The sequence below is a fragment of the Paroedura picta genome, chromosome 1, assembly GCF_049243985.1.
Source record: "Paroedura picta isolate Pp20150507F chromosome 1, Ppicta_v3.0, whole genome shotgun sequence".
In the NCBI taxonomy this organism is placed as follows: domain Eukaryota; kingdom Metazoa; phylum Chordata; class Lepidosauria; order Squamata; family Gekkonidae; genus Paroedura; species Paroedura picta.
In genome coordinates, this window is record NC_135369.1 from 12,719,799 (window position 1) to 12,740,588 (window position 20,790).

Here is a 20,790-nt window from a genome sequence, read left to right on the forward strand (position 1 = left end):
AAATATCCTAAATATTTAATTTCGAGTCCTGTTGCTCCCCCGAGGCCAACGAGACACTCAGGATATCAACTTTCGAGAGTCAGCGCTTCCTTTATCAGGCACAGACCTAAACCCAATTAGATGGAGGCCTGAATGACTAGAGTCCGGGCTGCCCCCCCCAACCCTTTTCTCTCTAGGGATTCTTCATGGTTTTTTCTATAGGGCAGCTGTTCTCGACTTCTTTTACCATTGAGAAACCCCTGAAATGTTCTTCAGGCTTCAAGAAACCCCAGAAGTGACATGATGGTGCAGAATAAGGTTGGGAAGCAGAGCTGTGGACACGCCCACCTGGGGCCCCTCCCCTCCCCCTCCCCTTTTAGGAGGGGGGAAGGGTCAACATGACCATATATGTTCATATCACCTGATAAATGTTTGACAAATTTAAAAAATACATATTAAAATTTAACTAATTCTACCCATTCACTCATCCGGGGCCGTCAGGAAACCCCAGGGTTTCATGGAACCCTGGTTGAGAAAGCTTGTTATAGGGTTTCTGATCTGATAATTAGAGGTAGACTGCCTCTGAACATGGAGGATTCGTCGGGCCATCGTAGCTAATCGGTCTCAATCGTTCTGTTCCAGAAATGATTTTTTTTAAGTTATCTTAAGCATGCCCAGGAGGGGGAGAACATTGAGAATTAAATATACTTTTTAATTTATTAGGCATATATACTGTCCTTCCGGACAACAGGCTCAGGGCCGTTCGCAAAGATAATCATATTAAAACATGCATACGTAGTCCATGGCCGTCAATTGTGCAAATGATAAAATAATCTAAAATCTTACTCTGCCATTCCATTTTTACCGACAGCCCCAAGTCCATGGGGGCCAGCAACTGAGTTAAAAAGAAAAGGGGGAGGGAAAGAGAACGGAGCAGAGTGGGGTAGGCCATGGGGCTGGTAACAGAGTGCACTTGGTTGATCTTAAAGGTAAAGGTATCCCCTGTGCAAGCACCGAGTCATGTCTGACCCTTGGGGTGACGCCCTCCAGCGTTTTCATGGCAGACTCAATACGGGGTGGTTTGCCAGTGCCTTCCCCAGTCATTACCGTTTACCCCCCAGCAAGCTGGGTACTCATTTTACCGACCTCGGAAGGATGGAAGGCTGAGTCGACCTTGAGCCAGCTGCTGGGATCGAACTCCCAACCTCATGGGCAGAGCTTTCAGGCTGCATGTCTGCTGCCTTACCACTCTGCGCCACAAGAGGCTCTGATCTTATGTGTATCTAATTCACCTCCCCAAGCTACAGTGCTCCAAAATTCCTTAGTCTTCCTCATCTAGGTATAGCATAACTTTCCTGCCACCCCGATTTTTCTTCCTTCGGCGTGCTTCTAAAATTATTTCATTGGGCGTCTCAGACATGCCTCAACCTGTGCATGCACATTTTGGAGGCAGGGACAGGGACTGTGGTTTATACCTCCTCCTCCTCTCTGTTGCAGGGGAATTGCTGTTATCGGGGTAGTGTCCAGGGATTTCTCGACTCGTGGGCCAATGTCTGCATTTGCTCAGGTCTAAGGTAAGAACGGGGAGCCAGGACAAAGAGGGGAGGAGGAAAGAACGGTGGGGGCTTCGAGACAATGATCGAAATGTTATATTAGTGCGACGACCCTCAAGGAATCAGTTTACTGCATTTTGCAGTTCGCTGCCCCCAGTAAAGGCACCAGAATTCCAGTCCCCTCCATGAAGTATTGTTGCTGAGTCACATATTTGTTGCTTTTTCAGGTAGAAATTCTCCCCGCCTCTGGTTTTCTCTCGTCACAACCCCCCTGCAGGGTAGCTTAGCCTAAGAAAACAGATTGACCCTAGTTTGTCCAGAAAACTCCAGGGGAAGATTGGGGATTTGAGCTGGGGCGTCTCCAGCCTTGCCAGTATGCCAGCACTTTAATTTATATGCCACTTTGGTCTTTGACAGGGACCAAATAGGCTTCCATTATTCTCCTCTCCTCCATTGTCCTCCAGGGAAGAGCTGGAGTTTTGTACCCCCCCCCCTTTGTTTTTTTTTTGTTTTTTTTGCTATCTGGAGGAGTCTCAAAGTGGCTCACAATCCCCTAATCCAGCGTGGTGTGGTGGTTAAGAGCGGCATCTAATCCGGAGAACCGGGTGTGATTCCCTGCTCCTCCACATGCAGCCAGCTTGGGTGACCTTGGACCAGCCACAATCCCATTAGAGCTTTTCTCACAGAGCAGTTCTGTCAGAGCTCTCTCAGCCCCAACTACCTCACCAGGGTATCTGTCTTGGAGAAAGGAAGGGAAGGCGATTGTTAGCTGTTTTGAGACTCCTTTGGGTAGTGAACAGCAAGGTACAGAAAACTGACTCTTCCCTCTCCTTCTCTACCCTTTCTCTTCCCCCCCATAACCAATACCCTGTGAGGTAGGTGGGGCTGAGAGAGCTCTGACAGAACAGCTCTGTGAGAACAGCTCCAACAGGGCTGTGACTGGCTCAAGGTCACCCATCTGGCTGCATGAGGGGGAGCGGGGAATCAAAGCGGGCTCTCCAGATTAGAGGCTGCCCCTCTTAACCACTCTACCATGCTGGCTCTCTGTGAGGTAGCCTAGGCTCCCAGCACACTTTCACGACAAGAGTGAGAATTTGGTTCTCCCTGTTCTGCCCTCTGCCACTCTAATTGTTGCACCACACTGGCTGCCTTCAGGAAAAAAAATTTCACAGTCAGAGTAGTTCAGCAGTGGAATAGGCTGCCTAGGGAGGTGGTGAGCTCCCCCTCACTGGCAGTCTTCAAGCAAAGGTTGGAGACACACTTTTCTTGGATGCTTTAGGATGCTTAGGGCTGATCCTGCGTTGAGCAGGGGGTTGGACTATATGGCCTGTGTGGCCCCTTCCAACTCTATGATTCTATGATCCTGCGTTGAGCAGGGGGTTGGACTAGATGGCCTGTATGGCCCCTTCCAACTCTATGATTCTATGATTCTAGTTCAGCAGTGGAATAGGCTGCCTAAGGAGGTGGTGAGCTCCCCCTCACTGGCAGTCTTCAAGCAAAGGTTGGATGCACACTTTTCTTGGATGCTTTAGGATGCTTAGGGCTGATCCTGCGTTGAGCAGGGGGTTGGACTAGATGGCCTGTATGGCCCCTTCCAACTCTGTGATTCTGTGATAACTCGGCCTCTAGCTTAAGAATGCCAGTCAGGCCTTGCTCACTGTGATGGACAGGTTAGGTTCTGCCCCTCTCTGCGAGTGGCCAATGAGAACTGAGGGAATGTTGGGAGTGACAGTTGGAAAGAGCAGTTGGCAGTTGGCAGCCGGGGAGGCGAGAGCGGAAAGAGCACGGGGCGCTTTTACTGTGTGAAATGGCAGCAGACACTTGCGGAAGTGGGTCACAATGGCATTATTTAGCTCTGTGTTCTTGGTGCTTGGGAGCCACAGGGGAAGGGCTTCCAGAATTCTGGCCCTGCAGGTGGACCTCCTGATGGCCCCTGGATCTTGGCCACTGTGTGACACAGAGGGTTGGACTGGATGGGCCATTGGCCTGGTCCAGCATGGCTTCTCTTAGGTTCTTGTTGCTTGGAGGGCCATAGTGGGAGGGCTTCTGGAGTTCTGGCCCTTTTGGTGGACCTCCTGATGGCCCCTGGATCTTGGCCACTGTGTGACACAGAGGGTTGGACTGGATGGGCCACCTGGCCTGATCCAACATGGCTTCTCTTAGGTTCTTGTTGCTTGGAGGGCCATAGTGGGAGGGCTTCTGGAGTTCTGGCCCTGCTGGTGGACCTCCTGATGGCCCCTGGGTTTTGGCCACGTGACCCAGAGGGTTGGGCTGGGTGGGCCATTGGCCTGGTCCAATATGGCTTCTCTTAGGTTCTTGTTGCTTGGAGGGCCATAGTGGGAGGGCTTCTGGAGTTCTGGCCCTTCTGGTGGACCTCCTGATGGCCCCTGGGTTTTGGCCACTGTGTGACCCAGAGGGTTGGACTGGATGGGCCAATGGCCTGGTCCAACATGATTTCTCTTATGTTCTTATGTCTGAGGGAAGGCAACCGTGGGAGGGCTTCTGGAATTCCGGCCTTTATGGTGGGCCCCATGTTGGCTCCTGAGTTTTGGCCACTGTGTGACACAGTGTCAGACTGGATGGGCCGCTGGCCTGATCCAACATGGCTTCTTCTTATGTTCTCTAATGTGACTTCCTTTTCCAGTGGTCTCCTGTTCCTGTCAAGGGGCCAAAGCTACAGCCTTGAGTCTCACGCCAGGGGGAATGCGACACATCACAGAGCCTACAGACTTCGTGCGGTCAAACACGGCCCGGGAGAATGTAGGCCAATTTCTCTGTCCCATGGACAGCTTCATCCACAGCCGGAGCAACCTCTGCTACGTAGGGTATGCATGGCAACGTTTTTGATCCTCGCCCCCAGCTTCTACAGCATGATACCTCTAGTTCAAGACTAGAATTCTGTGGCCCTTGCTCCCCATTCCACTCAGCCTTCTGGACAGTCTTCAAGGGCTGCCCCACAGAGAGCACAATGCCGTCATCTAGTGCAGTGGTCCCCAACCTTTTTATTACCGGGGACCACTCAACGCTTGACAATTTTACTGAGGCCCGGTGGGGGGGGTAGTTTACTCCTCTACTCTCAACCACTGCCCTAACGCTCTCTGATCACTATGGTAATGTTTAAACACCCCTTCAAAATAAGATACAGACACGCCACAACAATGAACATGAGGAACATTTTATTTTCATGGAAATTTTAACTCATGACAATGACAAATCAATGGGAACCCTGAGCTTGTTTCTCTGCAACGAAATAGTCCCATCTGGGAGTGATGGGAGACAATGACACCCAGAGTGTGTTGTAAAGGGCCGGGGGGGATGAAGTAAAGGGCCGGGGGGGGGGAGAAGGCATCCTTCGCGGCCCACCTCCAATTAGTTGACGGACCACATGTGGTCCGCAGCCCACAGGTTGGGGATCGCTAATCTAGTGTAGATCAGTGGTTCTCAACCTTCATAATGCCGTGACCCTTTAATACAGTTCCTCATGTTGTGGTGACTCCCAACCATAAAATTATGCAAGTGTTCTTTCACAGAAATTACACCAAAACTCACCAATGATGTGAAGATCCAATGTTTATGATTGTATTTAAATTGGTTTTCTCCCGGGGTTTCTCAGTTCAGTTCTGCCTCTTGTCCCACCATGCCCATCTCGCTCTTTTCTGCTGCTCCAAGACAGACGAACGCTCTATCTCAATCTACCCCGCAAGGCTGTTGTGTAGATGGCGCCTCCCCTGGCCAAGCTGCTTGCCCTGCCATGACCCCTTTGAAGGGGTCGTTTGACTCCCAAAGGGGTCCCGACCCCCAGGTTGAGAACTGGTCTAGATGCTTCCTGGGCATTTTGGCGCTTCTGCTTGGTCAAAGACTGTCGGGCACAAATAGGATGCTTTAGGATGCTTAGGGCTGATCCTGCGTTGAGCAGGGGGTTGGACTAGATGGCCTGTATGGCCCCTTCCAACTCTATGATTCTATGATTCTAAGAGATCTTCTGTGGCGTCCAACGAAACGTTTTCTCCCCTCTCCCAGGGTAAGCGGCAGGCGGAACCTGAACACCGATACGTGGAACTGGTGATGGTGGCCGACCGTGCTGAGGTGAGAGGCCCTGGTGGCTCCCTACCCACGTCCTTGCTATATATCCCCCCTCTGGCTTTGGAGTTTCCATGGAAGGCATCTAAAGTATATTAGACTGGCAGCTTGTTGTCATGATTAAGAATGGTGACCTATAATCTGGAGAACCGGGTTTGATTCCCTACTCCTCCTCCACATGCAGCCAGCTAGGTGAACTGGGGCCAGTCCCAGTTCTCTCAACAGCTCTCTCGGCACCATCTGTCTCACAGGAAGGCTTTGAGGCTGCTTTGAGACACATGTGGCCCACGGGGTGACCTTGGGCCAGTTTCAGTTCTCTCAGAGCTCTCTCAGCCCCACCTACTTCACAGGGCGTCTGTTGTGGGGAGAGGAAGGGAAGGCAATTGAGACTCCTTCAGATCAAAAAAAAAGTGGAGTACAAAATCCCAGATGTTCTCCTCCTCTCTGAACATTGTGTGAGCTTTCTGTGGCTCTGCATGTGGTTGCAGCGTTTTAGTGGCTCAAATGCTCTTCCTAGGGTATGTGACTAGGCCAAGGTCACCCTGTGAGTTTTCATGGGAAACTGGGGACTTGAACCTGCAGCTTTCCCTGTCTTAGCCCAACACTTTAGTTGCTATACCCGTGATTCCTAACCTTTTTAACCTGCAGGCACCTTTCAGAATGGCTGCCACAAGATGGTTGCCTCAGCTTATCTTCAGTCACACAGTAAAGATCCTTGTGCTGCGGTGACAGCTGCCACCAAGCAGGTACCATGGCTCCACTGGTGGACCTCCTGATGACTCCTAGGTTTTGGTCACTGTGTGACACAGAATGTTGGACTGGGTGGGCCATTGGCCTGATTCAACATGCCTTCTCTTGTGTTCTTGGTGCTTGGGGAGCCCCCTGTGCTTAAAGCATCCATAGAGCTTTCTCCATAGCTATTATCTTTTGAGGGTCCATGAGGACCTTCATGTTCAGGGGCACGAATGCCAGTACCTAGCGGTCAAAGAGCAAATAAGATTTTTTCCCTTGTGGCTATTCCAGAAGATTCTACCTGAGCTCAGGTCGGATCCTGCAGGGATTTTCTTGGGTAAATTAAAAAGAAGAGCTGGTTAAACAGACTCTTGTTTTTCACTACCCAAAGGAGTCTCAAAGCTGTTTACAATCTCCTTCCCGTCCTCTGCCCACAACAGACACCCCATGAGAGCTCGGAGAGAACTGAGACCCCGGCCCAAGGTCACCCAGCTGGCTGCATATGGTGGAGGAGTGGGGAATCAAAGCCAGTTCTTCAGATTAGAGGCCCCCGCTCTTAACCTCAACACCACATTGGCCAAGAAATCCCGAAGGGCACAGCTGGGGCTGAGGAAGTCTTTTTCTCTTGTCTTTCTCTCTGTGTCTGAAACGACGTCAGTGCAATTTTCTCATTTCAGTTCAAGCTGTATTTCAATCTTGACCAAATCCAGATACGGATGCTGGAGATCGCCAGCTATATGGATGGGGTACGTAGCCAGTTTTGCAGTTTTTGGTGGCGCGGACAGACAGTTGCACTGATTAGCCCGTTGATAAAGTTCTGTTGTTGATCACTTTGTTTGTTTTTGGATGGGGGGCGCTTTTTGCGGTCAGGCCGCAGCTTAGGGCCACGCTGTAGGGTGGCCATGATGGGCCTGGAGGGGGTCTGAAGTGGAGGGACCCCTGCCCTTTAAACCTTTGTTGGCCAAGGCTCCTCTTTTTTGGGGGCGGAACATGGCCAGTTGACATCACTTCCGGGTACCTCTCAGCCTGGTGTCAGGAACCAGGCTGAGCCAAGCCTGCAGAGTCCGTAATAAAGACACATCCGAGATCCAACAATCAGTTGAAATCCAAAGAGAGCTTTATTAAACAGAGTCCACAGAATGCTAGAGCAAGCCAAGATCTTCCTAAGCAAAGATCTTGATAATAACAAAGAGCAATAGGCAATACAAGGCAGATATATAGTCCTCTCCATAAGGGAGGGGCACTAAGGCATTTTGGCGGGAGAGCAAAGGTGCCGGAGTTCACAGGATGCCAGATGGCCAGGAATCTAATCTATACTGTTACAGCTTTGTTGAGACTAGGCTGTCTAAGCAAGGACACTTAGAGTGAGATTGATACATCAACAGCGGACAACTCCCACTGCGAAAAGAAGGGAGGCTTGGAGCCCGAGGACAGATTTACAGGTTTACAACCCCTGACCTTGCCAGCTCAAAGGAAACGAAACTAACGGGCATGAATGGGGGTTTATGACACCTGGAAGATACTTCAGCAGTACCTCCATAGTCAAAAGGTTGACAGAAGGCTGGTTTAGAGCAAGGATTCTCCAAAAAGGATTTCTCTCTTGTGTTTCCTTGGCTGAAATGACCTCATTCCACTGCTTAACCCTTTCTAAGCCTGACCTCTCTCTCTTTTTCCCTTTAAATCGACCCTGCACAGTTTTACCGTCCCTTGGGGCTGCGGGTGGCGCTCGTGCACTCTGAAGTCTGGAACGACCGAGATCGGGTGTCGATGGAAGGGCGTCCTCACGCTGTGCTGGAGCGTTTTCTGCGCTGGAGGCAGCAGGCACTCCTCCCTGAGGTCCCACATGACAGCGCTCAGCTTATCACGTAAGGGGACAGGGGGAGGGGCTGACTGAAAAGAGCCAGGTGGGGTCCTGCATGTCTGAAGCCAGCGGTGGTCTGAATTGATTGTGGGTTTTCTGGCCATGCCCTGACAGTTTTAATCCCTGATGGCCTGTGGCCTGTGACTGGTATCTTTAGAGGTAGGTCATGGCAAGACGGGACTCTCTCAATGCTGACGTGTGTTCCCTACGTGCCGTGTCCTACCTATACATTATAGAGAGTTCTATATTTCTATATAGAGTGTATTATTATAATCTTGACCACTGAGGAAGACCCGGAAGGGTCGAAACGCGTTTGGTCCGTGGTTCTATGTGCTGTTAGTTCGGTATAGTTTTTAAGAAGTTTTTATTCTGTTTTTAATTGTGCACCATAATAAACAACCAACAAGTTTTACATTATTTTTATTGTTCAGCTCAGCTTCTGAGTTCCAAGATGGGACTCTCTCCATGCTGACGTGTGTTCCCTACGTGCCGTGTCCTACCTCTGAAGATATTAAAATCATTATACATCATATTCTGTGTAATTGCCAATTAATACAGTGGACAAGAAAAGAGGGAACAAAAGAACCCAACCTTTGTATATTAAGCTGGGAACCTTAGAGGTTGAGCAGCAGAATATGCTAAATGTGAAAATACAAATATTTCTCACTATTCATGTATGTGTTTACAATTTTAAAAGCATCAGTATTAATCATACATTAATGCACAGATCACTATGTATTGACACATGGATAAATTGACCCTAATACAAAGGACCAAACGCGGTTCAGCCCCTCTCTGGGCCTTCCTCAGGGGTCTGATATTAAAATGCACTAATGTAATGTTGCAATATAAGGTGGTAAAAAGAATTCAAAGAGGCTTCTGTTTGTATAAAACGTCTCCAGGTAGATCTCTCTAGGAGCCCTCTGTGCAAAATATTTAATTTCCAAAATTCTACCCTTAAAGTTCTACCCTCTTAGCCTGAGTGCATTCTCATGTGCATATAAGAGATATATCTGTTAGTGGTTTGCAAATGGAAGTTCATGACGAGTATACTTTCATGAACTTCCAGTAATTTTTAAGTAGTTTGTGGTGGTTGATGGATGGGACAGTCCCTTTAAGGGGATTGCGGTCCCTTTAAAGTCACTGGCAGTCTTCAAGCAAAGGTTGGAGACACACTTTTCTTGGATGCTTTAGGATGCTTTGGGCTGATCCTGCGTTGAGCAGGGGGTTGGACTAGATGGCCTGTATGGCCCCTTCCAACTCTATGATTCTATGATTCTAAAGGGACTGCAGGATTAGCCTGAAAAATATTGCTCTGCGTCGGGTAGGCAAACCACGAACCAAACCACATTTTCCTGGTTTGTGCCCATCCCTAATGAGGACTGAGATCTCCATTCCATCTCGTATTTGACGAAGGGAACTTTGACTCTTGAAACCTTATACTACTCCCCCCCCCCCCCACGCATTGATCTCGAAGTTGCACCTGGGCTTGAATCTAATTTTTCTTTTCCTGGTCTGTTTTAGTGCCAGTCCCTCTCATTCACTCTTTCTCTTTTATCTTCTCAGGGGTTCCCCATTAATTGGTGGTACAACAGGGGTGTCCACTCATGCTTCCATCTGCTCCGGGCGCTCGGGGGGCCTCAGCATGGTGAGTATGCACGCTCGCTGCTTCCCAGGGAATCGGCGCCGTGTCATGTCCAAAAATCCATCCATGGCTGATTTGGATCTCGCTTTTGAGTGGCGCCCTCCGGCAGCAACACTGGCCTGCCTTAGACGGTTGTTGGAAAGCTTATTCGGTGAAAACAACGAGAGCCGTCATGATGTGGCAGTTAGCGTGTTGCACTAAGATCTGGGAGATGCGAGTTCCAATCCCCTTTCTGCCATGAAAGCTTGCTGGATGAATTTGGACCAGTCACACGCTCTTAAACGAACTTATTGCACAAGGTTGTTGTGAGGGTAACTGCTTTGCATTTCCCCTGGGGAGTTAAGTGGGATATAATAAAAGTCTAAATAAAAGGCATTAAGATGAGAAGGCAATGGTTATAAACAGTTAACTGACCTGACTTTTTTTTGTTTTGTTTTTTAATATAAAAATGATGTTCCCAGTTTTCTTAAATGGCCCTAGTGTTTTAACATAAGAGGTATAAACTACCAATAGTCAGTCTTAGAAGAAACATTCCCCCCCTATATGCCGATCGCCACTTTGGATTCAGGAAGATATCTTCTTCCAGGCTAGGTCAGCCCAGGGATCTTGGAGGTTTTCAGCCTTCCTCTAGGCCAGCCTTTCTCAATTTTTTTACCATCGCAAAACCCCTGAAGCATTCCTCAGGCTTTGAGAAACCCCAGAAGGGGCACGATGGTACAGAATATAGCTGGGAAGCAGAGCTGTGGACATGCCCACCCTAGGACCCTCCCCTTTCCTTCCCACCCCTCCAGGCCCCTCTTTGGCCATTTTGGGGGTGTGGGCAGGTTGGAATGATAATATATGGTCATGTCACCAGATAAATGTTTAAACAAATTAAAAAATATATTAAAATTAACTCCCACCCATTTGGAAAACCCTTCAAGAGCTGTCAAGAAACTCTGGTTGAGAAAGCATGCTCTACACATAGGGCAAAGGTCACTGGGAAAGGTCACTGAATTTTCTGCACTGTGCAGGGGGGAGGACTCAATGACCTTCAGGTACATCCCAGCTGTTTCTGTTTTGGAAGGGAAGAAGAAGAAGAAGAAGAAGAAGAAGAGTTGGTTCTTATATTTCGCTTTTTCCTACCCGAAGGAGGCTCAAAGCGGCTTACAGTCGCCTTCCCATTCCTCTCCCCACAACAGACACCCTGTGGGGTGGGTGAGGCTGAGAGAGCACTGATATCACTGCTCAGTCAGAACAGTTTTATCAGTGCCGTGGCAAGCCCAAGGTCACCCAGTTGGCTGCATGTGGGGGAGCGCAGAATCGAACCTGGCATGCCTGATTAGAAGTCTGCACTCCTAACCACTACACCAAACTGGAAGAGAGTGGCTCATGGGAGCATGGTGCTTGAACCGGTTTCCAGTCATGCACCGTGATGTCATTTTAGCAGAGGCACTCCCTTCTGAGGTGCACGGGGAATACCTCTTCCTAAGATAATGTCTGCTGGGACACATGCATGCATCCTAATTGCATCTTAGTAGAGCCAGCTACTAAATTCCTCCTCTTACACGATGCATTCTTCAAGACAGGCATAAGCCGGGACATCCTGTAAGAAGAGGCATTCCCTCCTCGAAGAGAGAGACATTGGGAATGCCTCTCCCAAGATGGTGACCAAAAAATTGTGCAATCACTCTTTTAAACAGAACTCTAGTTCTTTAATCCTGCCTGCACTCTAGCTAATGGAAAGGGGTTGTTTTCTTCCTTCTGCTCCCCCTCACTTGGCAGTCTTCAAGCAAAAGTTGGATACACACTTTTCTTGGATGCTTTAGGATGCTTAGGGCTAATCCTGCGTTGGGCAGGGGGTTGGACTAGATGGCCTGCAGGACCCCTTCCAACTCTATGATTCTATGATTCTCTGATTCCTGTTCTTGCCCCTTTCAGGACCACTCTGTCAGCCCGCTGGTCATGGCCTCCACCCTCTCCCATCAGCTAGGCCACAACCTGGGCCTCAGCCATGACGGTGCCGGTTGCGGGTGTGACGGGTCCAGCCCCAACCTTCCCCCTGGCCGCAGCTGCATCATGGAGCCACCAGGGTGAGTGCATCTGCGTGTGCTAGGTTCGAATCCTGAGGACGGGGAGGCACCTGAGCTCTGAATCCCTCTCTGCTCTTCTCCAGGTTGATGCCTGGACTGAGTTTTAGCCATTGCAGCCACCAGCAGCTCCAAGAGATCCTCCGGAGCAGCCGGGTGTGGTGTCTCCGGGACGTGCCCGAGCCAACTCGCCTCACCAAGCCCCGCTGTGGGAACCGCCTTGTGGAAGCGGGGGAAGGCTGCGACTGCGGTCTCCGGGAGGTAGGCCGAAACCTCTCCCTTCCCTTTCCTTGTGTGTCTTTGGCTGCACACCGATGTGGTGCGCATGGGTCAGTAAAGGTCGTTGTTGGTGCAGCTCCTGTTTGAAGCAGGATGCAGAGGGGAGGGCAGCGTGATCCAAGCTGTCAGCGTTTTAACGGTTTTTGTCTGGGGAGGAAACTTGCGGGGCAGCTATAAGCATAGAAAGCTTCAAGAGGGCATTGGATAAGCCTTACGCGCTGCGGATACAAACTTATTGGTCATCCCCGGCCGCAGAGAAGCGCGCCTGGCCTCGACCAGGACCAGGGCCTTTTCGGTCCTGGCCCCAACCTGGTGAGATGAGCTCCCGGAGGAGCTGGGGGCCTTGCGGGAGCTCTGTGTTCCACAGGGCCTGCAAAACGGAGCTCTTCTGCCAGGTCGGGGGGTGAGGCCGGGCCGCATGGAAGATCTGCCCCCCCTTACAGTGGCAGTAGCAAAGTCCATCTGGTACCCTCTGTCCTCCCTCCCCCTCGAGTGGGTTACCAAGGGGTAGAGTAGATATGACCTGAGTTTTTACCACATCTTGTTCTGTTGTCTGGGGATTTATGTATGATGTGTTTTATTGTATGTTTTTATTGGGGTTTTATATGTCTGTAACTCGTCTCAGGCCTCCGGGGAGAGGCGAGGAATGAATGAATGAATGAATGAATGAATGAATGAATGAATGAATGAATGAATGAATGAATGAATGAATGAATGAATGAATGAATGAATGAATGAATGAATGAGGAACAAAGGTCCCTCAGTGGCTCTTAACCACAAGGTAGGGATGGAAGATTCTGTCTGGGGCTGGTATGCTCTGTCTTCTTGGTGCTTGGGGCGGGGGGAATCACTGTGGGGGGTGGGCTACTGGAGTTCTGGCTCTGTTGATGGCCCCTTGGGTTTGGCCACTGTGTGACACAGAGTGTTGGACCAGATGGGCCATTGGCCTGATCCAGCATGATTTCTTTTAGGTTCTCAGGGCTGGGGCAGGAATGCTCTATGTTCTTGGTACCTGGGGGGCAGGATTGGGAGAGCTTCTGGAGATCTGGCCGTGCTGGTGGACCTCCTGATGGCCCCTGGGGTTTGGCCTCTGTGTGATGCAGAGTGCTGGGCTGGATGGGCCACTGGCCTGCTCCAACAGAGCTTCTCTTATGTTCTTACGTTCTGTTGTTTTGAGTCATGGCAGACCTCCTTCTGCTACAAGGGGCCAATTTGACTACTGCTGCCTATCCTGTCCCACTGTCCCCAGGCAATGGCCAGCCCTGGCTGTGAAGTGCATGCTTACTCTCTTGAGCCCCCCCCCCCCGAACCCAAGGAGCAAGGGTTCCTTGAGGGAAACACCGGGGTTATTTGCACATGGGACAAGCAGACAGTTTGCCCCAGCCAACACAGGAGTGAAGCGCTCAACAGGCAAAATGCATAAGGAAGTGATGCTCAAAGGGTTGGATATGCCTATTTATGCTAGGTGGGAGCCTGCTACCCCTTTGCTCATTTTATCGCAACCTGGTATCTTTTCCACCTGGGGTCGAGTGAGGATCTGAAGCAGCCTAACCTTCTGGCTGGAGTTTTTAAGGAACGGGAATCTCTCTCTTTCTCCCTTTTCCTTCAGGAGTGTGCAGATCCATGTTGCAACGCAACTGAGTGCCAACTGATGGCCGGAGCTCAGTGCGCCACTGGGGGGGCCTGCTGCCATGAATGCAAGGTAACTCTACACAGCACAGGAGGAGCAAAGCTTTGCCAAAGATGTCAAGCATACAGCCTGCAAGCCAGAAGTGGCTCTTCCAGGGCTCTTATCCAGCCCATGAGTACCTGGTCATTACCTTTATTGCCAGGTGACCCCTGTATGCCAGGGGTGGCCAAACTATAGCTCTTCAGCTGTCCATGGACTACAGTTACCATGAGCCTCAGCCAGCATCATTCACTGCAGGGGCTCGTGGGAATTGTAGTCCATAGATAGCTGGAGAGCCGCAGTTCGGCCACCCCTGCTTATACTGTCCCAGTACTAATGAGCGAAGGGTGGTGGAAGTAGGAGGGTGGGCATCAGAGGGCTGCTTTACGGAAATGCGATGCTTCACGAGTTAAAAAATATCTCATTAATTAGGCTTGCCCATAGGGATAGATTCAAATGGGTAGCCGTGTCGGTCTGAAGTAGCACAATAAAATCAGAGTCCAGTAGCAGCTTTAAGACCAACTAAGATTTATTATGCTGGAGAAAACTCTTGCGAGTCCCTTGGACTGCAAGGCGAACAAACCGGTCAGTCCTAGAGGAGATCAGCCCTGACTGCTCCTTAGAAGGCCAGATCCTGAAGATGAAGCTCAAATACTTTGGCCACCTCATGAGAAGGAAGGACTCCCTGGAGAAGAGCCTAATGCTGGGAGCGATTGAGGGCAAAAGAAGAAGGGGACGACAGAGAATGAGGTGGCTGGATGGAGTCACTGAAGCAGTCGGCGGGAGCTTAAATGGACTCTGGGGAATGGTAGAGGACAGGAAGGCCTGGAGGATCATTGTCCAGGGGGTCGCGATGGGTCGGACACGACTTCGCACTTAACAACAACGACAACAAGATTTATTCAAGGCATGAGCTTTCGAGTGCACCTCAGTTCTCCTCCGGGACAGCTGGGAGGCGTGGCCAGCTGAAGCAGGGCTCCTGGAAAAGATTTCAGGGACTTATCCATGGTCAAAAGGTTGAAATGGGCTGTCCTAGCCACTGCACCACACTGTCTCACCTTTGCCGCCTGTTCCCCTTGACAGCAGCTTTCCCCTCCCATCTGCCCCTTTCCAGCTGCGAGGGGCTGGTTTTGTCTGCCGCAGCACACAGAATGAATGCGACCTTCCTGAATTCTGTGACGGCACTTCCCCGCGCTGCCCCACCAACGTCCACAAGCAGGACGGGACGCCCTGCGCGGAAGGCGGAGCCATTTGCTACGGAGGGGCCTGCCCCACCTACATGGGTCAGTGCCAGGAACTTTGGGGTCCAGGTGAGTGGATGTCGAAGGGGGTTCATAGAGAGTAAGGGAGTGGTGCCACAGTAGATTTGGGAAGGCCAGCATCTGCTTCACCTTTTTGCCTGGTTTTCCACCAATGTGTCCTGACCTCCTGTGTCTCTCTCGGCAGGTTCGGTCCCTGTCTCCGACGCATGCATGGCTTCTCTGAACAGCAGGGGGGATCTGGAGGGCCACTGTGGGCAGCTTCCCAATGGTTCCTATGTTCCTTGTGCCCAGAGGTGAGTGCCATCCCCCCCCCCCACACACACAAACAGAAGCATCTGTCAGAGCCAAAGAGATACAGTTTCTTAGGGCAGCCCCACCAAGTCAGGGAGTTCTGAACATCAGAAGAGCCCTGCTGGGTCAGACCAGGAAGGGTCTATCCAGTCCAGCCTCCTGCCTCACCCAGGGGCCAGCCAGTCCCTCTGCAGGGCCAGCAACAGGGCAGGGAGGCCGAGGCCTTCCCCTCGTAAGGACACAGGAGAGCCCTGCTGGGTCAGACCAGGGAGGGTCCCTCCAGTCCAGCCTCCTGCCTCACACAGGGGCCAGCCAGTTCCTCTGCAGGGCCAGCCACAGGGCAGGGAGGCCGAGGCCTTCCCCTCATAAGGACACAGGAGAGCCCTGCTGGGTCAGACCAGGGAGGGTCCCTCCAGTCCAGCCTCCTGCCTCACCCAGGGGCCAGCCAGTCCCTCTGCAGGGCCAGCCACAGGGCAGGGAGGCCGAGGCCTTCCCCTCATAAGGACACAGGAGAGCCCTGCTGGGTCAGACCAGGGAGGGTCCCTCCAGTCCAGCCTCCTGCCTCACCCAGGGGCCAGCCAGTCCCTCTGCATGGCCAGCAACAGGGCAGGGAGGCCGAGGCCTTCCCCTCGTAAGGACACAGGAGAGCCCTGCTGGGTCAGACCAGGGAGGGTCCCTCCAGTCCAGCCTCCTGCCTCACACAGGGGCCAGCCAATCCCTCTGCAGGGCCAGCAACAGGGCAGAGAGGCTGAGGCCTTCCCCTCATAAGGACATAAGAGAGCCCTGCTGGGTCAGACCAGGGAGGGTCCCTCCAGTCCAGCCTCCTGCCTCACCCACCGGCCAGCCAGTCCCTCTGCATGGCCAGCAACAGGGCAGGGAGGCCGAGGCCTTCCCCTCGTAAGGGCACAGGAGAGCCCTGCTGGGTCAGACCAGGGAGGGTCCCTCTAGTCCAGCCTCCTGCCTCACACAGGGGCCAGCCAGTCCCTCTGCATGGCCAGCAACAGGGCAGGGAGGCCGAGACCTTCCCCTCATAAGGACACAGGAGAGCCCTGCTGGGTCAGACCAGGGAGGGTCCCTCCAGTCCAGCCTCCTGCCTCACTCAGGGGCCAGCCAGTCCCTCTGCAGGGCCTGCAACAGGGCAGGGAGGCTGAGGCCTTCCCCTCATAAGGACACAGGAGAGCCCTGCTGGGTCAGACCAGGGAGGGTCCCTCCAGTCCAGCCTCCTGCCTCACACAGGGGCCAGCCAGTTCCTCAGAATGGCTAACAGCGGGGCAGAGAGACTGAGGCTTTCCCTGATGTTTCCTCCTCATTCTGGAATTCAGCGTTTTAATGCCTTTAAATGTAGTGGTTCCTCTCAAATCACCATGGCTAGTAGCCATTGAATTATCCTCCATGAATCTAGTTCCCTTTTAAAGCTGTTTATTCCTGCTGCCATCACTACGAATTCCACATTTTAGTCACTTTCTGTGTAAAGTAGCCTTTCCTTTTTGTCTGTCCTCAACCTACTGCCCATCAGTTTCATTGAATTGCCTCGAGTTCTAGTCCTTCGGGAAAGGGAGACAAAATTATTTTGTCCAATTTATAAACTGCTGTCCTGTGCCACGTCCAACCCCCCCTGCTAGCCATCTCACCAACCTGCTAATCATCTTGGTCACCCTCCTCTGTCCTTTTTCCCAGCTCTGCAGTGTCCCTTATGAGATACCGTGACCAGAACTGTACACAGTATTCCAAACAAGGCCCCATGGTGAAGAACATTGAAGTCCTCCTTCCTTACAGGCAGAGAGAGCTAGGGGTGGGATGGTGGCAGTCGAAATCAAGCACTTACCCTGTGGCTAGATCAATTCCTTATGATCATGGACCAGCATTAGCAGAGTGTTTATTCATGCATTTGTTTCTCAAGTCTTGTCCCTATCTGCAGATATCTAAATCTGCAGATTGGGGCCACGCTAATGCTCAAGAGACTTTCCTGCAGGCTTGTGGGGGACCCCCAGGTTTGCAGAAAAATCTGACATGTCAAAAAAACACAACCTCACATTGTAAAGGTTTAAATCCCACCCCCAATTAAAAGACTGCACTCTTAGCCAGTGCAGAAAATGCACCTACCCCAGGGGCTCATGGGAATTGTAGTCCATGGACATCTGGAGAGCCACATTTTGGCCACCCCTGCTCCAAGGGAACTAGTCTCTGTTGTTCAGAGATCAGCCATCGTTCCAGCTGCTCTCCAGGCGCCCCTGAAGGTTTGTACAATACAGAGAAAAGCTGGATCCAATTCTTGGAAAGCGCAAACAAACAATAGCAAAGACAGTCTTTCATATGTTTAGGAGTTGTTACTCTGCAATTAAACAATGAAGAATCTCATTAGAATAGGAATGTTATCTAGAGTCCTCTGGGCACTGGTGCAGTAAAGTTTTTTCCGGGGTTCCTCTGAGGACGAGTTCATGAGCGAAACGCAGGATTTACCGGTTCCTTGTTTGGATTTGGAATTTCCCGTGGCGTTCCTATAACTTCTTAATGCCTTTGTAGTATTACTGTTTTGTTTGTGCTTTCCAAGCGCTGAATAAAGCTTTTCGACCTATTGCACAAATTCTTGTGTTGTCTTCACACAGTGGATTGTTTCTCCCTTTTGTACAACCGCGATACACTGTCTATTCCATTTTGTATGTCTTGGCTTCCCACCTGGAGGGTGGCAACCCTAGTTTTCTGCCCTCATCCTCATAATGACAGAGAGTCATTTGTCGTTGTCTAAACAGAGCGTGCACTTATCCAAAACGGTTGTGCTTTTGTTCTTTTGTTTTATTTGAAAAATCCTCAAAACATACACGAGGAATATGCGGATAATTTAAACCTCGTCGCTTCTCCGCAATCTAAATGATATGTTTATGTAGAAGAGGATATTTAGATAATGTGCTGTTTTTGTCTGAAAGAGAGATCCAGCCATCGTGATCTGATTAGTAGCTGTTAGGATGAAAATAGAGCTTTCCGGTGGGAGGGGGGAATCCTTTCGCAACCACTGTCATCGGCGCAGACTGAGCTGGGACGTCACAAGGCTCATTTTTATAGCACGTCTAGGAAGGGCCTCTTGTGGCGCAGAGTGATAAGCAGCAGAAATGGTGTCTGAAGCTGTCTGTCCATGAGGCTGGGAGTTCGATCCCAGCAGCCGGCTCAAGGTTGACTCAGACTTCCATCCTTCCGAGGTCGGTAAAATGAGTGCCCAGCTTGCTGGGGGGGGGGGGGTAAACGTCATAACTGGGGAAGGCACTGGCAAACCACCCCGTATTGAGTCTGCCATGAAAACGCTAGAGGGCGTCACCCCAAGGGTCAGACATGACCCGGTGCTTGCACAGGGGATACCTTTACCTTGAGGAAGGGCAGACTGTGGAGGGCAAACGTAGAAGGAGAAGAAGGACTGGCTTTCTTTGTACCCCCACTTTCACCTCCCCAAAACGGTTTTACAGTGGCCTACCCTTCCTCTCCCCACATCAGGCACCCTGCGAGGTAGGTGGGGCGGAGAGAGCTCAGGAAGAACTGTGACTGGCCCAAGATCACCCGGCTGGCTACAGGTGGAGGAGGAGGGAGGACTCAAACCCGACACCACGCTGGTATTCAGAAATGGGGCACGTTCTTTGTGTTCTCTCTCTCAATTAGACCACAAGCACTTCTGCCTTTCAAGTTGATGTGCTTGTGTGTTACAGTTGATTATTTGACTAATAATAATAATAATAATAATAATAATAATAATAATAAACTATTTTTCTAACCCATGAGGCTTAGTGTGGGCGGGTCCTCATCAAGCAGTAAAACACAATAATAAAGGTATCCCCTGTGCAAGCACCGGGTCATGTCTGACCCTTGGGGTGACGCCCTCTAGCGTTTTCATGGCAGACTCAATACGGGGTGGTTTGCCAGTGCCTTCCCCAGTCATGACTGTTTACCCCCCCAGCAAGCTGGGTACTCATTTTACCGACTTCGGAAGGATGGAAGTCTGAGTCAACCTTGAGCCGGCTGCTGGGATCGAACTCCCAGCCTCATGGACAGACAGCTTCAGACACCATTTCTGCTGCTTATCACTCTGTGCCACAAGAGGCCCTTCCTAGACGTGCTATAAAAATGAGCATTGTGACGTCCCAGCTTGGTCTGCGCCGATGACAGTGGTTGCGAAAGGATTCCCCCTCATTTTACCGACCTCAGAAGGATGGAAGGCTGAGTCAACCTTGAGCCGGCTGCTGGGATCGAACTCCCAGCCTCATGGGCAGACAGCTTCAAACAGCATTTCTGCTGCCTTACCACCCTGCGCCACAAGAGGCTGTTAAAAGCATGGGTTAATTATAAAACCATTCTTCAATTTTTGCCAGACGCCTGCCTAATTAACAATTAATGGTGGCCCAGATGTTGCTGGGCCAGGCTAGACTGCTCTTGTCAGATTTCGGAAGCCAAGCAGGGAAGGTGCTGGTTAGTACTGGGCTGGGAGACCCCCGAGGAAGGTCCCTGTGCTGAGGCAGGCGGGGGCCAACAGCGGGCCGCTGGAAATTTCTTGCCTGGAAAATAATTCCCACAACCTCTTGTCAGCACTGGCAGGGGGCTCATGGGAATTGTAGTCCATGGACACCTGGAGAACTACAGTTTGACCACCCCTGCCCTCCTGGCTCTCTACAGCTGTGACTTGACAGCCCTTTCTACCACTACTGGCCATTTATTCTCTGTGGTTTTTATCTCTCCTCCTTCCCCACACAGTTTCTCCTCCTTAATACATGGCCAGCTTCTCCTCGCCGGATGCAAAGGTTGGCTTTGGATCCTGCTTTCCCCCTGGGCTAGTTTTCTTCGTGCAGAGATTGCCTGCTTGCTGCCGGTGTGTGCTGGGTAGGGGGGGGCTTCACAAACGCCCCCCTTCACCCGTGATCTCAAGTAGTAGAGTCCAAGAAGGATTCTGCCATGTGGTTTTGATTAGTGCTGGAGAGAGCTCAGAGGGGGAATTCGTGTGTGCTGGGTGTGAACGCAGGAAGCGGCCTTAAGGACATAAGAAGAGCCAGGTTGGATCGGGCCCATGGCCCATCCAATCCAACACACCACGTCACTCAGTGGCTCAAACCCAGGTGCTGTCAGGAAGTCCACCAGCGGGGCCAGAATTCCAGAAGCCCTCCCACTGTGACCCCCACCAGCCCAAGCACCAAGAATGTAAGAGGAACCAGGTTGGATCAGGCCAGTGGTCCATCCAGTCCAACCCTCTGTGTCACACAGTGGGCCAAAACCCAGGAGCTGTCAGGAGGTCCACCAGTAGAGCCAGAATGCCACAGATTGTCCCACTGTTCCCCCAGGAACATAAGAGCACTTAAGTGGAACCAGGTTGGATCAGTTCAGTGTCCCATCCCATCC

At 51.2% G+C, this 20,790-nt stretch overlaps 1 protein-coding gene across 7 annotated transcripts in view; it reads left to right on the forward strand.

The window, feature by feature from the left end:
• Positions 1-20,790, forward strand: part of ADAM15 (ADAM metallopeptidase domain 15) — a 74,109-nt gene that overhangs the window by 20,859 nt on the left and 32,460 nt on the right. For all 7 annotated transcript variants that reach the window (XM_077322087.1, XM_077322106.1, XM_077322115.1 and 4 more), the window contains exons 5-15: positions 1,477-1,553; positions 4,177-4,357; positions 5,553-5,618; positions 7,022-7,090; positions 8,040-8,209; positions 9,772-9,853; positions 11,771-11,922; positions 12,006-12,180; positions 13,808-13,900; positions 14,982-15,177; positions 15,314-15,422. In XM_077322087.1, coding sequence (XP_077178202.1) covers positions 1,477-1,553; positions 4,177-4,357; positions 5,553-5,618; positions 7,022-7,090; positions 8,040-8,209; positions 9,772-9,853; positions 11,771-11,922; positions 12,006-12,180; positions 13,808-13,900; positions 14,982-15,177; positions 15,314-15,422 — 1,370 coding nt within the window. The remainder of the gene's footprint in view (positions 1-1,476; positions 1,554-4,176; positions 4,358-5,552; positions 5,619-7,021; positions 7,091-8,039; positions 8,210-9,771; positions 9,854-11,770; positions 11,923-12,005; positions 12,181-13,807; positions 13,901-14,981; positions 15,178-15,313; positions 15,423-20,790) is intronic.